Genomic DNA, 16756 nt, shown 5'->3' on the forward strand with positions numbered 1-16756 from the left:
AGCCCTAACATTTTAGTAAATGAACTCGCTGGGGTAGAGAGGGAGTTATTTACTGTGTGGCTGCTTCCAGCACAGGGAGGGCTCAACTCTAACACAGACTGTGTGGCTTATAGAGCCCACAGTACTTGCTATCAGGCCCTTTACACAGAAGGTGTGCCAGTTCAAAACAACAGGGAGTTCCTAGAGGACAGGACAGGTGAAATAGAACAGGAAATGGGGAGAACTCCAGAAAGGAGACAACCAAATGCAAAGGGCCCCACACAAGCTCCAAATACACCCAGAGGAAGAGGCCCAGTGCTTGGCTTGTCAGTGACAATCAGACCTGTGATAAAGATTCCCAAGAGAGTCCAGAGAGGCCAGGTGTGTGGTGGCGCACGCCTGTAATCCCAGCACTCAGGGAGGCAAACGCAGGTGGATCTCTGTGAGTTCAAGGCCAGTCTGGTCTACAGAGTGAATGCAGGACAGCCAAGGCTACACAGAGAAACACCGTCTCAAAAAACAAAAAGAAAAGAAAAGGAAAGGAAAGGAAAGGGAAAAGGAAAGGAAAAGGGAAAGGGAAAGGAAAAAGGAAAAAGGAAAGGAAAATGAAAAAAGGAAAAAGGAAAGGAGAGAGCGAGAGAGGACAAAATGGAAATGTCAAAGAGCAAAGAGTCTCTTAAGCAAGCAATTCATAGAGGACCAACAGGAAACAAAGTAGTCACTCCCGGATGTAATAAAGAGATGCAGTGTGAGACAGCATTACAGCTGAGAGCCACGGACTGGGAAAGGTTACGCACATGAGGCTCAAGGGCTGGTGGACCTTGATCGCTACAGCGGGGAGACAGCCTCACAGTCCTGAGCTGAAGTAGAGGTTGCCAGAGCACAGGTGGAACTCACCCGCCAGAAATGCTGATCCCATACTCCTTCATGTTGAGGCCTAAGTACAGATGTTTACACACCCAGCTCCAGCTCGGCAGCGTCTAGGCTACGTGTCCTCAACAAATCTGTCAGTCAAAACCATGAACAGAGCACATATAGCTCCCCTCACAGGAGAGAGACAGAACTGCTAGGCTATTCCTTGAGTGACGAGTGAGAAACTCAGGTATATGAAGGGCATGAAATGAATGGTTTTGAAGAGGAGCCCAACAAGTTTTGCTTGCTTTCTTCTCCCCAAACTACTGCTGATCTCAAATGTCACAATACCAATATCCGCTGGCTGGTGCTGTCTGCCAACCCTCCCGCCCCACATCACCTGGTACCGGTCCAGGATCCTGAAGTCCTGGCAGGTGGTCCGGTATGTAGCTTGTCCAGATGGGAGCCGGGACGCGCCTCCATCCTTGGCTCCATACATCCCATCAACCAACAGAAGTGCAGCGTTCACAACCTCATCCAAGTCGAACAGGGGTAAACCTCGCTCCCTCTTCGCTTGCCTGACAATCAGTTTCCGCTTCAGCCTCCGCGCTTCTGGGGTCATGGCCACTGCACTGGGGCACGCCTCCAGCCTCTTGAGCAGCAGCTTCTCCTCGTAGATGCTTACAGGTGTATACCTGGGCCCCTTGGGCTTCACATCCTTCTCCAGGGGTGGCTTCCTCTTTTCTCGAGCCCTAGTGTGCAAAGAAGTGTTCGAATCTGTGTCTTCGCTATCTCCATCCATCCTGTCTGGCTTCTCCTCCTCGCTGTCCACCTCCTGTTTTATCTGCTCGGGAGCTCTGACCTTCTTTCTGCTCCCGACCAGCCCAGAAGCCGCCGAGCCAGCTGGAGGTGGGATGTACTCCATCCCTGGGTCTATAACTCCATCTCCTTCCAGCTCATCATCATCTGTGCAAAGCAGAAGGTACTGTTGTCAGGACACAAGGAAGAAGAAAGGCCGAGCACCAGGCTCACCCCCCCGGTGGAAAACACAAGCCTTACCATGAAACAAGGCTTGGGGTGGCATCACGTCAGGGATGAGGTCTGCCTCAGAAAGCAAGCTCGGTGTGGCTGAATGTGAGGCGGGTGTCCCAGGGGCAGAGAAATCCAGAGAGGGAGAAGGAGACGGGCTTGTGAGCGGGGTGCGGTCTGAGGAGCTAAGGGACGAAAAGTCAATCACTTCTCCTTTCTCCAGAATCATGTCTGGCCTACGGCCTCTGCTGATGAACTTGACAGGGGTAGAAGAGGTGCTCCTGTCCAGGAGGCCAGCAGCTTCCTTCTGCGCTCTTCTGATGTCTTTAGCTTCCTGTGTTCGGGACCGCTTCTCCTTCAATTCCATGGCAGATTCCACAGGATTCCGGCTTGCCCTTTTCCGGAGTCCCTCAACAGTTATGATAGGATCCATCATTGGTTTTGAAGCTGCCAGGAAAGAATAAATTATTTCTATGTTAACTGTTCTTTCTAAAAATATATTTTATTCTTGTGTGTAAGTATGTGTTTCTGGGCATTTACGTACAAGTGAGTAAAGGCACCAAATTCCCTGGAGCTGGGTACAGGTGATCGTGAGCCACCTTGATGTGGGTTCCAGGAAATGAGCTCAGGCCTTCTGCAAAAGCCTCACATGCTCCTAATGGAAGAACACTCTCTCCATCTCCTTAACTATTTTTTTTAATGTTAACTATTTCTTTCATAATGTACTTCTGGCATCATGTTCCATACACAGAAATGTTCAACAAATGTTCAACCAAAAACCTTACCTTGCTTCCAAAAAAAATGCTTTAGCTGGGTGTGATGGTGCATGCCTATGAGGAGGCGGAGAATCTCAAGTTCAAAGCCAGAAGTAAATTACGAGTTAACACCCACCCATAATAGCAAGACCTTTTTAAAAAAAAAAAAAAAACTGCAATGTAAATCTAAACAAACTAACATTATCAATTCTCTTTCCTGTATTGGATCTGGTAAAATTTCATAATGATCATCAATAATATGATATGCCTTTCCTGACTTTTTATTTTTTGTAGAAAATAAATTTTACTTGCATTGTGGAGGGTAATTTGGCATTACCAGGAATACTTTTAACTAAATATACTCTTTGATCCAGCAACGCTATTTTCAGTAATTTATCATAATTTGTACATAAGCAGGAATTTGAAAATTTGTGGCACTGTGTAAAATGAGAAAAAGGATAAAAGCTGAGTACAGTAGTTCCTGCCTATAATCCTAAATCCTCAGAAGGTACAGACGGGAGGGTCAGAACTGGAGGCCAGCCTAGGCTCCATGAGACTGCCTCAGGAACTGGACCATAGCTCAGTCCCGAGCAGCAGAAGAGCCCAGGCACCTGTGAAGGCTGCCCGCCAGAGCTCCAGCCTGGGACCCACAGGGAAGGAAACAGACTCCTTCAAGTCGCCCTCTGACCTCCACAGGTTTATGTGGCACCCACTCCTACACACACACACACAAGTTTACTTTTAAAATAATAATTAAAAAGAAAAGCTCAGGCACGGTGGCACAACTGTAATCCAGGATTCAAGAGGAGGCAGGAGGACCAATAGTTCAAGACAAGGCTTGGCTACATGGAACCCTGTCTCAACCCACCAACCACACATGAAACGCCTAAAATGTCCACAGAGGTGTGCTGGCTAGCTTTATGTCAACTTGACTCAAGCTAGAGTCATTGCAGAAGAGGGCCTGCAGGACATTGTCTTTCTTTTCCTGTGTAACAGCCCTGGCTGTCCTGGAACTCACTCTGTAGACCAGGCTGGCCAGGAATTCACAGACTGCCTCTGCCTCCCAAGTGCTAGGATTAAAGGCATGTGCCACCCCCCCATCCCACCCTGGCTCTTATTTTTTTTTAATTGTTTATTATGTATTTGTGTGTGCCCTGTATACACAATAAAGCCCACCCTAGCTTTTATTTTTTTTAAATTGTTTATTATGTATTTGTGTGTGCCCAGGGAGGCCAGAGGACAGTATCAGAGTCTCCGGAGCTGGAGTTACAGGAAGTTGTGACATGGGTGCTGAAAACTGAACTCAGGTCCTCTGGAAAAGCAGCAGCAAGTGCTTCTCTCTGCTAAGCCATCCATCTCTCTAGCCCCTAGGGCATTTTTCTTTCTTTTTTTTTTTTCATTTTTAAACATTTATTTATATTTTTATAAATTACAGTTTATTCACTTAGTATCCCAGCTGTAGCCCCCTCCCTTATCCCTTCTCCATCCCATCCTCCCTTTCTCTTCTACTCCTATGCCCCTCTCCACGTCCACTGATAGGGGAGGTCCTCCTCCCCTTCCATCTGACCCCAGCCTATCAGGACTGGTGCATTGTTTTCCTCTGTGGCCTGGTAAAGCTGTTCCCCTACCCCCATCAGGGGGAGGTGATCAAAGAACCAGCCACTGAGTTCATGTCAGAGACAGCCCCTGTTCCCATGACTAGGGAAACCACTTGGATACTGAGCTGCTATGGGCTACATCCGTGCAGGGGTCCTACGGGTTCGAGGTTATCTCTATATAGACCTAAATGACAGCATTTTCTTAGTCACCTCCTGCTTCCAGGTTCCTGCCTTGCTTAAGTTTCTGTCCTGACTTCCTTTGATAATGGAAGTGTGCATCAAATAAAGAAAGCCTTTCTTCCTTGAGCTGATTTTGGTCACAGCAATAGGAACCCAAACTAAGATAACAAAGGAGTGTTAAGATACTGTCATTAAATGGTCATATACTGGAGTCAATGAAATTAAAGAAAAATAGGGTAGATTTGCATACACTGCAACAAAAGGATGTCCAGAGCATATTAAGGGGCACTGTGAAGGGTTAATATTACAGTATCTTTCCACTCTTTTATTAATTTTGTTTTGAATCAGTCTTGCTGTAGCTCAGACTGGCCTAGAACTCATAATCATTATGTCCCCAGCCCCTCTAGTACTGAGTTATTAGTGTGTGCTGGTATACCTGGTTATGCTTTGCGCATGCATGTATTTTGGATCTCACTGGATAGCTCTGGCTGCCTAGAACTATAGAACAGGCTGGCCTTGAACCTACAGAGATACACCTGCCTCTACCTCCAGAGTACTGTGATTAAAGGCTTATACCAGTTATGTAGTTTTTAACTTATAAGCTTTAAAAAGGTTTTTAGTGGAGATGAGGGAGGGTAGGATTGGGAGGAAATGAGGAAGGGGGCTACAGCTGGGATACAAAATGAATAAACTGTAATTAATATAAAAAATTTTTAAAGTTTCTTAGCCAGGCAGTAATGGCACACACCTTTAATCCCAGCACTTGAGAGGCAAAGGCAGGAAGATCTCTTTGAGTCTGAGGCCAGCCAGGTCTACAGAGCTAGTTCCACAACAGCCAAGGCTACACAAAGAAACCCTATCTCAAGAAACCAAAACAAACAAACAAACAAACAAAAGATAAAGAACATACTAGAGACACATACTGAAATATTAAAGAATAAAATGTTGACACTTGACAGGCACAGTGGTAATCCCTGTTATCCCAGCATTTAGAGAGGCAGAAGCAGGTGGATCTCTTTGAGTTCAAGGCCAGCCTGGTCTACAAAGGGAGTCCAGGACAGCTAGAACTACACAGAAAAACCCTTGTCTTGAAAAAAAAAAAAAATGTTGACACATGACATTTTAATTCCAAGGAGGTCAAGGGTAAAGAGGGTGGAAGGGTAGAGGAGATACCAGAGCACTGGATAAAGGCAACCCTGGGATCGACTGCTGCTGTGAGAGAGCCTGGGCTTATTTTATCACTCGGTTCCCTTCGCCTTCAGGTGGGTGTAATTTATACAACAAAAAAGCGAAAAGGTTCTCAGTCTTCTGTTTGGTGGATTGGTTCATGCACTACAAGGGAAGCAGAGGCATGCTGTCCAAAGCTAGCGTGTGCTACACAGTAGTTTCCGGGCAGCTTTGACTAGCGACCATGTGAAGACAGGCACACAGAAAGAATGCGGGGGGGAGGGGGTCAACAAAGGAAATGACAACACTAGTAACTTGATTAGAAAATGATCAAGTTTTCTATAGTATTTAGATATAGTAATAGCCCCCCCCACACACATACACACACTGTGGAACTGTCCCACCTCACAGCTCCACAGGCAGCTAGAAGGCTGGGTAAAGTCCCCATCTGGGCCCTGGGCGACTCTCACACTTTACCTTTCACTTTCAATGTGGAGGCGGACAGCTTCTCTCCCTCGGGTCTCATTGTTGGGGGCCTGTTATGCACAAGTTTCCACCACCCAGGCTCTCCAAATTCCTGAGCACCTGATCGGAAATAAACAGGACTTCCCACGCTGAGGCAGCCTGCTACCGTGCTCCACCACGTCGAAGTCTTTTTCCTAAAGCGCAGAGAATGTAAAGCTAGTGACGCTTCACTCTAATCACAGCAGAGTATGCACTACATAAACTCTCAGATTCCTGGATGGCTGGGTGAAGAGAGAGAGCACTGCAGCCCAGAGCAAGGGCCTGAAGTCTGCCTGGCTTCAAGTCCTTCCCTCTCACCTTCCAGCTGCCTCAGTTTCTTCATCTGGGAAACCAGGATTACCTTACAGGGTGGCTAAGGGGATCAAATGAAGTAATTCAAACATAAAACACTTATCATCACCAGGTGTGATGACACACGCCTTTAATCTCAGCACTTGGGAGGCCAAGGCAGGAGGATCTCTGTGAGCTTGAGGCCAGCCTGATCTACATATCAAAGTTCTAAGACTACAGAGAGACCCTGTCCCAAAAAAACAAAACAAACAGACAAAACTCAACCACTTATCAATTACCACAGGGGAAAAAATGATCAAGAAACCAAGCCAGCTTTCTTGACTATGAGCCTGGGCATTGGTGACACAATTAATCATTAGTCCTAGTGAAGAGCTGTTTCACCCAGAGAACACATCTCTGTCTGATTCATTGTGCCCTGATGTACCAGGGGTTCCAAGGCATGCTTCACAGACAGAAAACATAACAAAGTGAAGACTCATGCTGAAGGCCAACTGCTTATCCACTGAAAATTACTTTAATGGCCATAATCTCCACGCTGCAAACGTAAATCAATTACCAGGACTTCTCAAAAACTAGCTTTCACAAAAAGAGAACAATCTACCAGCCAGAAAACTCTGCTTCAAAAGAAAAGAAACAAACATGCACTAGAAAATGAAGGGAAAAGCCCTTCGGCAAGAGCTACAGCTTGGATGTAGTCTGCAATCCGTATGTAAAGGCTTGATCTCGGGGTGGTACTGCTGGAGCTGTGGACATTTAAGAAGTGCGACCCTTGGCTCACTGGGAGTGCACCCATAGCCTCTTGGTCAGTCCTTTCCCCTCTCTATTCCTGGCTCCAGATATGACAGTTTGTTTCGACACATACACCAACATGTACCATGCTCACCTGAGGCTCAGACAAAAGGTTTCTTGATCTTAGAACTGAACTTCTAGACTTACGAGGCAAAATAAACTTCTTTACTTCATAGGCAGCCCGTGTTGGATAGCCCATTACAGTGACAAGCGTTCCTAAGTGCTATCTGTCTTCCATCCCATCTCTGGGCTCCAAGCATGTCTCCTACATCCTCACTTCTTTAACCTTTCCAACACATCCTCTCATCCAAGGGCTAAGACTATGAGAGAAACAGTCCCCTTGCTTTCTCATCCCCAGATAATCATTCCACCAAGAAAATGTTTTTTGTTTGCTTGTTTGTTTGTTTTTGTTTTAAGGTTTATTTATTATATATACAGTATTTTGCCTGCATGCCAGAAGACAGCACTATTATAAATGGTTTTGAACCACCATGTGGTTGCTGAGAACTCAGGACTTTTGGAAGAACAGCCAGTGCCCTTAACCTCTGAGCCATCTCTCCAGCCCTAAGGATTTTGTTTGTTTGTTTGTTTGTTTTTTGAGACAAGGTTTCTCTTTGTAGCCTTGGCTGCCCTCTATCACTTGTAGACCAGGCTGGCCTTGAACTCACAGTGATCCACCCACCTCTGCCTCCGGAGCCCTGGGATTACTGGGGTGTGCCACCACACCTGGCCTAAAGAAGGTTTTGTTTTGTTTTTTTTAGGTTCATTTATTATTTATATAGCACTCTGCCTACATGCATTGCCTACACGCCAGATCTCAGTGAGGATGGTTGTGAGCCACCATGTGGTTGCCGGGAAGTGAACTCAGGACCTTTGAAAGAAAAGCCAGTGTTCTTAACCCCTGAGCCATCTCTCCAGTCCCCTAAAGGTTTTTAAATGCAGCCCTTAGGATGCAAAAAAATAACAAGGAAAAGTACAATTATCATGCTTCCCAAACAACTAATGTTCCTCAGAGCGCACCTGCCCTGGCAGTCCTTCTAAGTTTATTTCTCCTCTGCATGGGTGTGTGCAGGTGTCCTTGGAAACCAAAAAGAATGTTAGATCCCTGGGAGCTGGAGTCACAGATGGTTGTGAGCCGATTCCTACTTTGGCGCTGGGACTCAAACCTGGGTCCCCCCCCCCCCCAACAAGGTTTCTCTGTGTAGCCTTGGCTGTCCTCGAACTCACAGCAACCTGACTGCCTCTACCTCCCAAGCTGGGACTAAAGGTATGTTCCACCATACCTGGCTAAACCGGGGTCTTACAGAACAAAGCCAGTGCTTTCAATCCCTAAGCCATCTCTCCAGCCTTGATACCAGCAATTCTTAAGGAAAGGTCCAAGGATCCCTGGGGCTTAAGCCTCCCAGAGCATATGAAATAAAAATTATTTTTAGAATGTTAAGGTGCTTGTCTTTTCATGTTCACTTTTACAAGCGTTTAGTAGGGGCTGAAGAGATGGCTCAGAGGTTAAGAGCAATGGCTGTTCTTCCAAAGGTCCTGAGTTCAGTTCCCAGCAACCACAGGGTACCTCACAACCGATTCTACACAATGAAATGGGATAGTCAAAAGCACAGACAGTGTTTGCGGGGCTGGAAGGACGAGAGAAGGGAGAGTTGTCCAAAGTGTGCAGCACTTGAGGTTTGCTGGACCAAAGGGCTCCCGAGATCTGTGCACAGCAGTACTATTAACAGTTTGGAATGGTAACATTTAAAGATATTTAAGTCTGGGTATCTGGAGAGATGGCTCAGCAGTGAAGAACATGAGTTCTCCCAAAGGATCTGGGTGTCTCACAACTCCAATTCCAGTTCTAGGGGACACAGTACTATCTTCTGCTGTCAGAGGGCACACTACACACATGTGGTACACAGACATACATGTGAAAAAAGACCTGGGCAAAGCCAACTTCTCAGTACCAGAGGGAACAGGCTGCCAGAGCCCGGACTGTGGCCCGGCTTTGCTGTGCTGCAGTAATCCGGAGCCACTGTCACCTCTATGCTCACCTAACCCAGTGTTTCCGCACCTCAGAGAGCAACCAGGAGCCGTGACCTCAAAGTGCACCAGTGCAGCGCACTCACCCTCACCCTCACAGCTCTTCGGGCTCACATGGCCTTCAGCATTCAGCCTCAGCGCGCAGACCCAAGTCTGGCGCTCACCCTAACTCCAGCAAAGCAGCGCAGCCGGCAAGAAGGCTTAACAGCAAAACTCAAACACAATTACCCAAGAGCACTAAAGAGCCATGTGCACGTGGATGTGGCAAGCTTCACTAAGCTCTGAGGACGAGTGTGCAGAGTGCTCTCCAGAGTTAGTAAGGGACAACACTAAAAGACTCACGCAAGAGCAACCTAAACAGGTGCCGCTATCAACTGCCCTTTCCGTTTCTCTTCTGACCTCTATCGCTCCATTTTAAAAGGCCATCACAGTCCTCTTTCCTCAAGTTACTTACTTACCCAAGAATCCCTGCAAATGCATCATGCTCAGTAAACCTACCATCCCCTCTGGAAGCAGAATAAGAAAACAACACAAACCCACATTTTCTGGTCTACAGCTCCCCTTTTGTGCTACACTGCAAATCCCTATCAGGGCTACACTAGGTTCTTGGCTTGTGTATATATTGTTTACATCTTTCTACAAGGATAAGATGTTTTAAAACCCTGTTACCTGTTTCCTAGTAAAAAGGTCCAGTGTTTCTCAATAAAAGCACAAATATCTTCTTTCCACCGGAAATAGCCTTGACGTCCACTTCCTTCCAGAGACAAGTTGTACATTGCCAACATTACCACCTGAAACACAAATGGAAGACAGGCTGGGAGGGCAGCCTCAGGAGGGATGTCAGTATCCACAGGGAAAAGCTGTTCTCCACCTGAAACACAATGGAGACAGGCTGGGAGGGCAGCCTCAGGAGGATGTCAGTATCCACAGGGAAAAGCTGTTCTGTTTTAGAGTCCAAGCAGGAATGGGGGAATGGAAGACACAGGATGAGCTCTTGCAATCATCCAGGCAGGGGGTCTAGAGAGGTGGCTCTAGGGTTAAGAGCACTGACTGCTCTTCCAGAGGACCAGAGTTCAATTCCCAGCAACCCCATGGTGGCTCCCAACCATCTACAACTTGATCTGATGCCCTCTTCTGGCATGCGGGTGTACATGCAGACAGATTTATAGTCTTCCTTTTCTGTTTTCGTAAGGTATCACTAATTCAGTTATTAGGTACTCTGTATGTCACACATTAAGGGCTAGTATGTGGCTGGGCTGATCAGGAGGCACTGTCGCAAGTACCCTGCTCCTCACAACTCTAAACAAAGGGGTTACATGCAGACAGAGCAGGCCTGTAGGAGCTGACTCCACACAGCATGTTCGGACTGATGGTGCCAGTTAGTTATTCAACATTTTGCAAATCACTTCTGAATTCGTACTTTTCTAAGCTTTTTCAAGGTCAAAGACAAGACTCGGAATTTCACAGCTGGGCAATGTTACAGGCATCTCTCTGCTCAGTGACACGGCATTTGGAGCTTTGGATACCTTTCTTCAAGTGGAGTCAGCAGTAAACAAGGGACAGAAGTAAAGGCCTGGCTGTCCATCTCACTCATAAAGGACTCCAAGACACCCTGCAGCTCGGTGTACCAACTCCTATCTGGTCCAATCTTGTTACTTTACAGACAAGGATTCCTGGCCTACTGAGAAAAGTATGGTGCAGTACTTATTACATATATATGTATATATATGTATGTATATATGTATGTATGTATGTATGTTTGTATATATACACATATATCATATGTGTATTACATATAATAAAATCTTAATTTCTTTTAAAGTTTCTATATAAAAAAAGAAACATGCACTTTTTTAGAGACAGGGTTTCTCTGTGTAATAGTACCCTGGTTGACTCAATTAGTAGACCAGGCTGACCTCAAACTCATAGAGATCCACCTGCCTCTGATGAGTGCTGGGATTACAGGCGTGGGCCATCACACCTGGCTGAAGCATGCACTTTTGCTATGAACAGTTAGGAACCTATACTGTAATACTCAGGAGGCTGGGGTACGACTGTGAACTTAAGGGCAGCCTGTCTCAAAAAGCAAAAGCAAATAATAACAAAGGAAAAAAGCCATATTTTACCACTTCAATGGCTATGCTTTCACATAATTCCTGGCGCGCGCGTGCGCGCGCACACACACACACACGCAATTTTATAGAAACGGACAAAACTGTACAAGCTACTGAAAACCATGATCTCTTCCTACAATGAAAATCATAGAAGCTGGAGAGATGGCTACTCTACCAGAAGACCCAAGTCCAGTTCCTAGCACCCATGTCAGGTGGCTCACAACTGCCTTTACCTCCAGCTCTAGGGGATCCAACACCCTTTCTGGCCTCTGTAGGCACTCAGAGGTGCACAGACACAGATATATACACATGAAATGAAACCTTTTAAAACACCGTAACTTACACTGAGTGAACAAAGCTGAAGAACAGGGTCTAGAAAAGAATTATAAACTAACCCTTCGTTCTATAGTGACAACCCACACATAGAGCCACCTCCAGTGTGTTCACCTCACTGAGGCCCCAGTGACTCTATGCAAAGAGCTACGTCCACATCCACACCATGCACAGGGCTCTGGGAACTGCACCAACAAGCCTCAGCTCGCTGCACGTTAGCACGTGCACAACTCCTGTGCACTTAACCCCCACACAGGCCTTTCAAGTGACTTCTACTTATCTGTGCATCAGGTCAGCGGCAGCCAACAAGTGACTGACTTCCTTTAAAACTCACAGAATCACTTCACAGACATCAGGTGTCCATTTGGGCAGATAGAGTTTGGAGACGGTTACGCCCAAACAATGATAAAGGGTCCATCTTACAGTCTAAGTCTCTTACCACACAGAAAGACAAAGTTATTCAACAGACATCGTAGTTGTGGAATAAGCTTTACCCATTCTCAGACTCCTACTCAGAAACATGTTTCACTGCCAATCTCAAGCGTAGATGCCTGCCTGTTATTCATTTTCAGCACATTTCGGTATTTCATGAATGACAAGTTATTTACTTGGAAACGGCTCTTCTGTAATCACTTAGTCTTTGATGAACACTAATGTGAAAGGACCCACTGTGTCTCCTCTTCCAGACCAAGCTCACCATAAGGAAGCTGGTCTTCTGGACCCAAATGTCTCCAGGTCTGCCTCAACTGGGGACAGAGTGGACAGACAGTTGGGCACTGCCTGCTGCAGGCATGCACAGGAATGCTTCACCCTGTCAGAAGAGTGCAGTTCCAGCACGAGAGTGTGCAAGCATCTAACCCCCAAGGTAGTTCGCAAAGTTTCTTCTGTGCTGCAAGGCAACAGGCACAGGAAGAAGAGGAGACACAGAGGACCATAGAGGGAAAGGAGCAGATCTTCACTGGTGGGATTGTATAAAGAAAATGCTGTATGTCACAAGTATCTCTCCTTACTTAGATCAACAAAGTACAAGATTTAAAAAGCTGAAAACACAAGTTACAGTACTCTAAGCATCTGAACCCCTACTGAGGGCACTGAGACCCAACCAGCTGGTTCTCCTTCCAATTTCTGACAAAAGATGGACTTTTCCAGTTGCTGCCAGAAACACTGGTTGGTAGCTTACGGGAATGTATGCCTAACGTGTAGACGTTCTCTAAGATGTATGATTTAATTATCAGTTCTTCCTGCCAGGCTATTATCCACAACTACTACATCTTCCAGAAGTGAAAAAAAAAAAAAAAAGTTTCTCAATCAGTGCTAACCTGATTATGTAAGAACAGGGCCAACAGTACATATTCTGATGAATATAACCAAGAACTAACTTTAAAAAAATTTACAGAGGATATTTCCATAGAAATCTAACATTCTTGAAAATTATCATATATTTGCTTTCCTCCATTTTCAGCTTACCACAAGTCCAGCTATGTATTTCAATTCTCTTCGTCATAACACACTTTGCCCACATACAGTATGCGAGCTAGGGGTTGGGGGGGAGTGCAACTGTGACCCCAGGAGACTATACACTCAATTCAAACTTCCTTCATTTTCTACCTCTGGATTTTGGCAAGTCAGAGCAGCCTCCCAAATTGGTGGACAGGTGCCCTGGGGTGACCTAACTGAGCAGTGATGATAAAGAAAACCACTCAGGTTATTATGGCAACTACCGTCTGCAAGAGCCAACCTAAGTGGCCAACACAGCACATCTAAAATCTAAAATCTTCCACATTACTATTTATTTTATTTTCTTCAAAGGAGAAAGGGCTGGGGCAATTATCACATTTATCTGTCTGTGGAATGCCAATGGCCCCTAAGGCCTAGGGTGGAGGCTTTAGCTGACTCACCCACCACAGCATTCTCCAGGACTCAGATAATGCCTGTCTCACTGTAGGGACTCAGTGTATGTCAAATAAACATAAACCGAGAAATAAGAGACCCAAGGGGTCTGGAGTACAGCTCACAGGCATAGCCCTTAATGTCAGCAAGGCTGTGAGTTTGACCCCAGACATCAACAAAACCAGTGATGAATGTAAAAGTTATTCATAACTTAAGGACTAGATATACTTTGTCATCTTATTAGATATGCACATTTTAAAATAAAATCAATCAATTTAATATAACCTAAAGATCAGTAAAAAGTTACTTTCTAGAGTGCTGGTATTTGAGACAGCTAAAAGCATTCATCAACAAAGACTTGTCTCCAGGTTCAAATGCAGAAAGGCTGAACCAACTGATTGTTACCAAGTCAAACTGTTTCTGCCAAATCTACTTCCAGCTTAGCCACCTCTGGTTTATTAGGCTAGAAGTGACTGTCAGAACAATGTGGGCCTGATTTTCAGTTGAATCTAAACTTGGTATGACATAAATGAAATTAGGAGTCTCGAATTCAATAAATTAGCAGTGAGCATTTTTTTTTAGACCAAGAAGTGCTCTTTCCATACATTCTGTACCCATTTTCACTGTGAAATGTAAAGCACCCATCCCCATCCCACCCCGAAGTTCTCACTCCAGATAATCATTCCAGTTTCTTGGGCCACCCAACCTGATAGTCTAGACAAAAGCTGTGTACTCACTTGCTGCCATGTCAGCTTCAGCCTCTCGGACTGCTCCTTGCCATCTGCAGAGCAATCGGAACAAGTAAACCTGAAAAAGTTATCGCCCTTAAGATAACTGAGCTGTTCCCTCAGCTGACCTGTGAGAAAAAGCAGAAAGTCACATCACAGGTTTATTTCATTAGTGGGAACTCAACAGCTCAGTTCATTGACTACATTTCCAAGTTTCCCATGGTGGGCTCTTCTTTTGCTGCAGCCAGCTCAGAGTAGCAGCAGAGGAGAAAGCGAAAGATGTTTCCCCTCTAATGGCAGGTACACGTCCCTCCTAGAACCTTCGGCTCCTTAGCTTTTTAGGAGAGAGGTCCTGGAAAAGCAGGTATGATTGCTATAACTGGATTTCCCAGGAGTCACATTCCTGACTCCTCTAGGCAGTCTCTTCAAACATTCTTTGAGGGAATTCCTGAGCTTGTGCCGCCAGCCAGGAACCAGGCTGGGGACTGGACCTGCACCTGCTCTCATGGGCTCACCAATCTGGAGGCAGCTAAGAACCAGTAAACACAACTGCCCTGGTTCTAGATTCTAGTGGAGCTTCAGAAGCACCCTGGCGGCTGGGCTTTATTTCTTTACTTTGGTCATATCCACCCCCAAATGAAATGCTTCAGTCTCTGATGTCAGGCCTGGGCTCTGCATGAAAGTGATGGTGATGCACTGTGCGACGAAAACTTCCAGAACAGAATGTAACGTGCAGCACCTGGCGGTCCAAGGAGATGGAAAGGGGATAGGCAATGCCGTTAGGGAGGGAATGGGGTCTACTGGGCCCAGGGGAGAATAGCCATTGGCTAGAAGAGGGCTACCTGTGGGACAGGAGTGCAGGGAAGCTGCCCAGGTGCATAGTCCTGAGACAAAACAAAAACATATGAAATCCTAGGAACCAAGGAATTATTTGGAAAGAATGAAAAGTTTACCCTAAGCTCTCTAGAAAAGTTAGCAGGGCCCAACCATGAAGGTCATGACAACAACTGGAGAGCCAAAGATTTTACTAGACAGCTCAGCAGCATACAGCTAAATAGTCAGTTCTAGGTTTGTTTTCTAAGAACTGTTACTATTAACCTATTTACAGTAGCTATTAATCTTAATAGTTTTTAACAAAAGCTTCTACATACCAGAAAATGGCCAACTTCACTAAGTGTGTTATAGCTCCATTTCACCAGCTATGAACTCTTATACAAAGCATTTCTCCAGTACATGTGCCTTTTCTAGTCTCTTGCCTAATGGAAAATGCTGTTTGGGTAAAAATCATGGCTAGCAAAGCATGCTACAAAGCCGGCAGCTGAAAACCTCAAGATCTGTGCATTTTAACTCCTGTCAGGAATAAAAGAGGCCCACAGTGGAAAATAAGCCTGGTCTAAAGGCAGGAACCAAATACCGTTGGACTGACAATTCTCATCTCCCCTCAGCAGACAACAGCAGTACTGCACAAATGTCAACTAATTCACAGACCTTGAATTCTTATAACGGCAATAGAATGTGCCCCCAAAAAGCCCACAGCATAACCTTGATAGAAAAATATGGACAATTCCTTAAGTAAACAGGATTCCTAATTGTTCTTGGGCTCCCATCCAGAATGTTAATTTAACAATGGGACAGTGGGTGACGATTTTCATTAATACAAATGTGTCTTTGTGGGGCTGGAGATGGCTCAGCAGTTAAGAGCATTTACTGCCCTTGCAGAGACCATGGGTTCAGTTCCCAGTGCCCAGCGGCTCACAACCACGTGAGTCCAGCTCCAGGGGGTCTGACGTTTCTTCTGACCCGCAGGCACTGCGTGTACGTGGTGCGCACACACTCAGGCACACACACATACACACACAAAATACACGTTTTCAAAAACTAAAAGCAAGAAATGTGTCTTCGAATAAACTTACATTTGGTAAATTAGGTTAATAATAATAAATATAATGACTATATTTTTATTCAAGTCTATTTTATTACAGACTGGAAAATAAGCCATCATACAAAGATCAACTGATCATAGGAACTGAGAAGGTCCTTACTGGCTGGGATCCATTTCTGGCACTTGTCACAGAAGTACGACAGCTGCTCCTCCATCCAGGACACATCTCCCTCATCACTGTTGAGGGAATCCCCACTCTGGTCGTGAGATAAGTCCACCGATGCCTGATCCTCTGATTCCACAATCAGCAGAGTCTCTCCCTCCACCTCACCTTCCTCCAGCCCTTCCGAGGTCGACGTCCTTGTGGCTTCGTCATCATGCCTACTCAGCAGACTGCTCAAGTGGATGCTACTATCCATGGTGCCCTGTTCACAGCACTCCTAGGCTGACAGGGACTGCGGCAGGAATCCCCCAGCCAGATCTTCAGAAGAGCATCTACCCACAATTGCCCTGTCCAGACAGAGCAGATTCTTAACAGAAGCAATTTAGAAGACAAGATCCACTGTCCTTCATTTAAGAAAGTTTAAATAAGCTGGGTGTGGTGGTGCACACCTGT

At 45.7% G+C, this 16756-nt stretch overlaps 1 protein-coding gene across 1 annotated transcript in view; it reads right to left on the minus strand.

Moving 5' to 3' along the window:
- Nucleotides 1–16567, minus strand: part of Kat14 (lysine acetyltransferase 14) — a 30322-nt gene extending 13755 nt beyond the window's left edge. The window contains exons 1-6 of the mRNA XM_055602650.1: nucleotides 16301–16567; nucleotides 14268–14386; nucleotides 9863–9984; nucleotides 6038–6219; nucleotides 1891–2307; nucleotides 1232–1797 (exon numbers count right to left, since the gene is read on the minus strand). Of these exons, the coding sequence (XP_055458625.1) occupies nucleotides 1232–1797; nucleotides 1891–2307; nucleotides 6038–6219; nucleotides 9863–9984; nucleotides 14268–14386; nucleotides 16301–16559 (1665 nt within the window). The 5' untranslated portion in view covers nucleotides 16560–16567. The remainder of the gene's footprint in view (nucleotides 1–1231; nucleotides 1798–1890; nucleotides 2308–6037; nucleotides 6220–9862; nucleotides 9985–14267; nucleotides 14387–16300) is intronic.
- Nucleotides 16568–16756: the final 189 nt, after the last annotated feature.

This window comes from Psammomys obesus, unplaced genomic scaffold (assembly GCF_907164565.1).
Source record: "Psammomys obesus unplaced genomic scaffold, mPsaObe1.curated_primary_1811, whole genome shotgun sequence".
Lineage (NCBI taxonomy): Eukaryota > Metazoa > Chordata > Mammalia > Rodentia > Muridae > Psammomys > Psammomys obesus.